Below are 7,284 nucleotides of genomic sequence, written 5' to 3'. Positions count from 1 at the left end.
AGATAATATGGTTTGGAGTGGGATATTAGAAATATTCAAATAGGTCAGTGGATAGAAGCAAAGCATTTATAAACAGGGAACTTATACTAGTGGCCCACAATTTTATTTACTGAAGTTTTACATTATATATTAATATGTTAGAACAATATTATTACTGCTCTAATAGATATTACACTATAATATAAAAGTTACTTTATATTGTATATTCATTATTGTTAATAATGTTCTTATAATAATAATTTAATATTATTATTCAGTTTAAAAAATTTCTTGGATATTTTCCCATATTTATTTATTGGGATAAGTTTCAAAATAATTTTGTCATGTTCCATTGCACCCCACCGCCAAATTATATTGGCTCTTTGATTTGGATTCCACTAAATTTATAAGTTGAGTTGGGGAGATATGACATCTTTGCAATATTGAGACTTCCTGCCCAGGGATTTGTTATGTTTTTCCTTTACTAAGGACTTATTTTTTATGTCCTTCAGTAAGGTTTTATAGTTTTTTTCCTATGGGCCTTGACATTTCTTGTTAAGTTTATGCCTAGGTATTTTATAGTATTCATTGCTAATGGAATATAATCTTTTTAAAAAGTCATACTTTCTAAATGGAAATCACAGATATTTAGTGTTGTAATTAGGGAATCTTCTAAGTAATACTTCTCTTTCTCTTCTGAATTTGGAAGAAACTGAGGCATGGGTACAGAAAAGAGACATAGGCGATAAAAATACTACATTACTGATAAAGTTGACTGGAAAAATGTAGCTTTTAATCTGTAAGCAAGTAGGCTTGCTGTATTTCTCCCTGAACTGGATAGATTTACCTCCATAAAAGCAGGTAGTGCTGGACAATAGTATCTTTACCCCGGAAACAGGTCCACTTACCACCTGGTGGAGAGCACATGAAAATATTTGCTCTCTGCAGTAAGCGAAAGCCAAAAAAGAGAACTCAGAGCATTTGTTCTTGTCTAGTTCCTTCTCCCACGCTCACTAGTGAGATAAACCATTCATTGTCCTCTAGGGTAGAGAAAGGTCACGAGTCTTTTTCTAATGGAAGTCCCTCTATATGGAAAAGAAGTCTTTTCCCTTAACATTTAGGAAAGCCATTGATTTTCATTTTTATCTTATAACTAGCCACTTTACCAAAGTCTCTAAGCTTTTTAGTTGATTCCCTTAAATTTTTATTTTTAGGCATGCATTTACATCATGAACAAATGACCATTTTGTCTCTTCCTTTCCATTATTTATATTTATTTATTTTTCTTATCTTATTGCATTGGCTTTAGTTTGTACCAATTTTAATGGGCATTCTTGTTTTGTTTCTGACTTAAATGAGAATACCCTTAGTGTCTTACCATTAAATATGTTTGTGGATGGCTTCTGATAAATAAACTTTGTCATGTTAAGAAACTTAAGTTTTCTTCCTAGTTCATTAAGAGTTTTTTAAGAAAATTGTAAGGTATTGGTGTTGAATTTATCAAATATTTTAAAAGTATTTCTCCTGTTGATAATATCCTGTGATTTACTTTTCTTTAATAATGAAATGAATTTACATACTCCCTAATGTTGAATCATCCTTGTACTTTTGGAATAAATCTTGCTTGATTATGGTGGATTTTGACTTGTTTTACAGCAAGTTGGATTCAAATTGCTAAAATTTTGCAACTACTATATAGTTAAGCAGATTGGTCTATAAGAGTAATGATTCACATGTTAGAGATTAATTGGTGAACTTTGAACAGGTGGTCCTGGCTCATATGAGTTTGGGAAATGCCAGGTTAATCAGGTTTCTTTACTCTTGGACTTCACAGAGACCTTAATAATACTTATTGTATTCTCCAAAAGATATAGACTAGAAATGGCATCCAGCACTAGCACTTTCTCAAGTTATTTGACTGCAGAACCTCTTTCAAAAAACACATTAAATTCTCTGGAGACTAGTGTTCTATAACTGATCTGTAATTCTCCATTTTGGTGTTATCTCTGTCAGTTTTGTTATCAGAGTTATGCTAAACTTCGGAAGTGAAATGGAAAACTTTTTTTTCTGTGTAACAGTTTAAATAACATAAGGATTATCTGTCCCTTAATGGTTTGATAGAACTTGCCTGTAAAACCATCTGAAGTAGTGGCATTTCTGAGTGATACAGTTGCTCAGGAATGCACACACTAACAAGGCTTCCCCACAGGACATTTTTTCCCACCAGCCAATTCTTCCTGGCACCCTTTTCTTTAGGATCAAACAGCTATTTTAGAAAAGCCTAGAATGTGTGAAAATTACACTTGAGGCATTAGCGAAGTGAGGCTGATCAGTCCTGCAGGGTCCTCAGCTCTGACAAATAGCATGCTGGCTACTGCTCCGGGGTGCCTTGCTGGGGCTGTGTACAGCATTTTTGGTTAAGGGTGCAGAGTTGACTCCCACCTTTCATAGTAGCCACCCTCGCTGAGGGCCAAGCTCTGGACCCCCTTCCTCATCCAGTTCCATTTTCTCCTCTGGCTTGTACCTTTTCTAAAGTACTGTAGGGCGATAGGTGTGCTTAAACTTCTTCTACATGCTTCCTGGAGGCCAGCCCTCAATAGTTCTTGCTATAGACCTCTGTGGGTAGATCATTTGCCCAGCATAAGGGGAAGGCAGAGAATTGCTAGGAGATCGGGGTCAGTTTGAGAGGCCTGGTATTAGCAGTGGGGACTAGGGCCAAGCAAAGCTTATGTGGGGTCAGCTGGACCAGTGGGTCTCCTGAACTGTAATGAACTGAAGGATTGGCTTGGGGTTCAGTAGGGCTGGGTGTCCCTACAAGTGACGGGGGGCGGGTGGTGTGTGTGTGGCCTGGGGGGCTTCTAGGGATCTAAGGCTGTGCTGAAGGATTAGTCTAGGGTACAATGAGGCCTAGGAGAGCTGAGGAGGCTGCGGGTCCCTGGAAGAGGCCAACTTGGGGGAGGGGGGCAATTGGGGGCCCAGGCTCCGACAGGCCCGGGGCTCCCGTGGGTCTGGGCTGGGGCGGGGGCCGCCTGCGTACTCGGAGAGGCCAGGTCGGCGGCGCCGGGGCCCTGCCCGGGGCTAACGGGCCGGGCCGCGGGGAGGCGGGGTGCCGGCCAGGCGGCGGCGCGGGCTCCGGACGCGAGGGCTCCCGCTCCCTCCTCCCGCCCGAGCCAGCCTCGGGCGCCCGGCGCCTCCCACGGAGCCAGCGCCAGAGCCGGGAGGCCCCGGCCCGCCGCCGCGGCCCGCGGAAGGAGCCGCCGCTGTTGTTGCTGCCGCCGCCGCCGCCAGGCCGCGCCCCGCCCCTGCCGCTGCCGCTCCCCGGTGAGGCTCGCGCTCGACCTGCGGCGCCGGTCCCGCCGCCTGGGCCCCGGGCCCGGCCCCTTCCGCGCCGCCCGGGCGATGAGAAGCTGCTTCTGCGTGAGACGGAGCCGGGACCCGCCGCCGCCGCAGCCGCCGCCACCGCCGCCCCAGCGGGGAACAGTTAAGTGAGGCAGGGCGGGCTGGGCGCCGCGGAGGCTCGGCCGAGCCGCCCTTGCTGCCCCCGCGGGCGGGCGGGCGGGCCGGCGCAGGCCCCGGGCCGAGGGGCGGGTGGACGGGCGGAGCCGGGCCGCACCGAGGCCTGCGGGCTGTGTGCCCGGCCGGCCGCGGGGACAGGCCCGGCGGCCTCTGCTCGGCCCTGCGCGCGCCGCGGCTTCCCGTCCCCGGCTTGGCCTTGCGGCTTGGCGGAGCCGGAGGGAGCTCGGGGACCAGGGTGCGAGCAGCGTAACCTGGGCCGGGGCTGGTGAGGGCTCCCGAGAGCCACGTCCGCCCAAGTGAGAGGTGAAGCGGCCCACCTGTGCCGGGGCACGGCGGCCACCTGCACAGACCCGGACAGTGGTTTCACTGGCCGGGCCCGGGGGCCACTCTCTGTAGTCACGTGGGTGCCGAGCTGACTGCACCTGAGCCTCGGGCATGATCTAGGGTGCGGCCTCATCTGTGACCTGGGCAGAGCAGAGAGGACACCCAAACTCCAGGGCACCTGTGTGCAAGGTGAGGTGCCGGCTGGGGCACCCAAGACCCAGAGTACCCAGGCTCGAAGGGTGGTGCGCCTGTTGATGGTCACCCCACGGGGACTCCAGCGCAAGTGAGGCTCAGGGGCAGGGGCCGGGTGAAGAAGGCAGACCCTTGAGCATCTTCGTCCTCTTTGTTACCAACATACAACTCTTCCTGAATCATCAGCCTTTCCGGCCATTAAAAATGACTCTTGTATTCCCTGCCCCTCTGCAGCCTCTTCAGCAAGGCACAGGGGAAGGCCACAGGAGGGCCAAAGGCAAATGGCTGTTGCTCCTTCTCTGCTCCCCGCCCCCACCCACGAACCAGCCCCCCGCTCAGTTTTCTGCCACAAAGCAGACAGCAGGCCAGAGTCTCTTTAGGGGCCTTTGTCTCCATGATTCCTTCTCAGTATAATCTCATTGTACATTTCTCGACAGCTGGCTGGATCTCATCTCATTTTAACAGGGCAAGAAAATCTTATCAGCTGCACCAGAAAAGCCTTAGAAAAGTTAGGAGATAAGCTGTGTGGAAGCCTAGACTAACTCAAAAACTCAGTGTACTCAGAAGATTAGTACAGGAGACAGGTGACACCTTTCTTGCTTGTGGAAAATTGAACCAGGTATTTCAAGATATTGTGCCACGCATAGAATATTTAAATGGGGCCTCTTCTGGGACCTGGGCGCCAAGACCCATGTGCAGCAGTTGACACAGCAATTACTGGTTCATTTGAGCTTAGGATCATCTTCTTTAATCCACATTTTTTATTCCTTCCTTTTAGCATTTAGGCCGCACTCCTGACTTATGCTGAAGGCATTTCCCTGCCCTGCCTCCTTCCCGCTGGTGGGCTTTTCCCCACTTTTAGCTGGAACAGTGCACCATGATTAAATGCAAGGACTTTATAATTAGGCCTCAGCTTAAGCCTTGGCTTTTCTACTTACTGTGTGTTCTTAGGGAAATTAGTGAACTTTTCTGAGCCTCAGTTTCCTCATCTGTAGAGTGAGGCTAATGACAATATCTATCTCATAGAATTATAGTAAGAAGTAAATGAAATATTAGAAGTGCTCAGCTCCATTCATGCCACAGGGCAAGTAGTTAATAGAAATTAGTGGTTATTGGGACTTCCCTGACGGTCCACTGGTTAAGACTCTGCGCTTCCACTGCAGGGGGCACAGGTTTGATCCCTGGTTGGGGAACTAAGATCCTGCGTGCTGCATGGCGTGGTTAAAAAAATAAAATTAAAAAAATTAAAAATTAGTGGTTATTATTAAGGGTTTGTTAACTGGTTAATCAGAAGAGTAGCTTCAGGTTTTTTTAGAGTGCCTTTCTGTTTGTGGTTATTATTTAGGGCCACTAGGAAGGGATGGTAGAGTAGAAAGAACACTGGGCTTAGAATGTCAGTTTACCTCCTGGAACCCAGGAGACCCTAGGCAAGTCATGGAACCTCATGGGACCTTTCTGAATCCCCATTTCCTCATTTGTTAAAGGGGCCTAAGAATAAAAGCTACCCCGTAAGGCTGAATGGGCTAATGTGTATGAATGTGTGTGACACTGTGGAGGGCGTTGGTGGGTCCTCACTAAATGTAAGTGGGATCTAACGTCAGACCCTGGTTTTGTGGGTCTGCTGTTTTGACAGTTTGTTGTGGTGGGGGAGGACTATAAGAAAAACAATGCAAGAATGTCTTGTTTGTGTACCAGGATATCTTGGTGCTTTACAAAACCATACAACGGTGTGAACACATTGTGATCCCCTCTCAGGGCCTTGGAAGGGGGGAGTGGGCGCTGAAGGTTCATCTCTATCAGTTTCACAGCAGATTTGCTTGAGGAAGCATCAGAATCCAAGTGTCCCCGGCCCCGCTGCCTTAGCAGGTTGGAACTGCTCCATGCTTCGTGCTCAAAGAGCGACATCCTTGCCACACTGGAAAGTCATGATGGTGTTGGAGTCAAGAGTGGGAAATGTCAAAGGTGCTATTATGATGGTGAAAATAACAAATGACTACATGGTTGGATGTGGTGGGCTGAGAACACTGTATTTAGTTGGCTGTGGTTGAGTGAGCCGTCTCGGTTGCGCGTTGGCTTGTGGGAGGGAAGGCCTGGGTTCTTTGAATGAGCTGCCTCTCCCCAGGCTGTTCTCGCTCTCTCTGAGGCCCTCCCTGATCAGCGTTGCACTGGCCCCACTGGCTCTCCTTGGCTTTGTGCTCGCTGGGCCGCCCTTGGGAATTGTGGTTTCCCTGAATTGTCGGCACTGTTTGCAGCGGGGTTGCCAACCTCACATCTCTTCTCTCCAGCTGCATGGGAGGCAGGGTGTGCTTGACGTTGCCTTCTTGTTGGGGACATCCTGTGGGCAAGCGTTGGTTTACTTGACACACTTCTGGCGGGATGCAGAGCTTGTCTAGGCTGAAATGTGAGAGGCCCGTGGGCCTAGAGCCCAGGGGTCACATACTAGAGCTCTGCAGCATCCCATACTCCCCTGAAGACTGGAGGGCCGTCTTGCTGGGCCTGTGGCTAGGATCAACACGGGATTGTTCTACACACACACACACACACACACACACACACACACACACACACACTTCTTTTTTTCAAACAGATACTGATCAGCACAGCAAAATGTTCAAAAAAAATCCTTTATGAGAGAGAAATAGATGAATTCTTAATGAACTAAGAAAGAACCCTTAGGATGTTTATTAAAATGCAGAACCCAGGGCCTCAAACCCAGATCTTGAATCAGAATATCTGGGGAAGGGGCCCCAGAATCTGCATGTTTACCAAGAATCTTGGGTTGAACTGATGCTTACTGAAATTTGAGAACCCCAATTATAGATGCCTTTTAAAAATATTGTGAAACACACAAAATAAAATTTACCATCCTAATTGTTTTTAAATGTATACATCAGTGGCATTAAGTACATTCATTCTGTTGTGCAGCGAATCTCCAGAACGTTTTCATCTTGCAAAACTAAAACTCTATACAGTTGACTCTTGAACAACATGGGTATGAACTGCGCAGGTCCACTTATACGTGGAATTGTTTCCATAGTAACTACTGCAGTACTACACCGTCCGCGGTCGGTTGAATCCCCAGATGCAGAACCACAGATACAGAGGAACTCCGAATTTGGAGGGCCAACTCTAAGGTATATTCGGATTTTCGACTGCTGGAAGGTTTGGCACTCCTAACCCCTTCATTGTTCAAAGGTCAACTGTACTCATAAAACTCCTGTTTCCCCCTCCCCAGCCTCTGGCAACCACCATTCTACTTTCTAGGAATTTGAC

General features: G+C 47.8%; 1 protein-coding gene across 14 annotated transcripts in view; it reads left to right on the top strand.

The window, feature by feature from the left end:
• The first annotated feature begins 3,304 nt into the window (after window positions 1-3,304).
• The window catches only part of MVB12B (multivesicular body subunit 12B), a 205,426-nt gene continuing 201,446 nt past the window's right edge, over window positions 3,305-7,284 (top strand). For 12 of the 14 annotated variants that reach the window (XM_060154352.1, XM_060154348.1, XM_060154345.1 and 9 more), the window contains exon 1: window positions 3,305-3,459. In XM_060154352.1, coding sequence (XP_060010335.1) covers window positions 3,379-3,459 — 81 coding nt within the window. In that variant the 5' untranslated portion in view covers window positions 3,305-3,378. The remainder of the gene's footprint in view (window positions 3,460-7,284) is intronic. The other 2 variants (XM_060154343.1, XM_060154341.1) reach the window with 2 other exon arrangements.

Source organism: Lagenorhynchus albirostris, chromosome 7 (genome assembly GCF_949774975.1).
Source record: "Lagenorhynchus albirostris chromosome 7, mLagAlb1.1, whole genome shotgun sequence".
In the NCBI taxonomy this organism is placed as follows: domain Eukaryota; kingdom Metazoa; phylum Chordata; class Mammalia; order Artiodactyla; family Delphinidae; genus Lagenorhynchus; species Lagenorhynchus albirostris.
The sequence above is the reverse complement of the archived record's forward strand: the minus strand, read 5'-3'. Positions and strand labels throughout refer to the sequence as shown.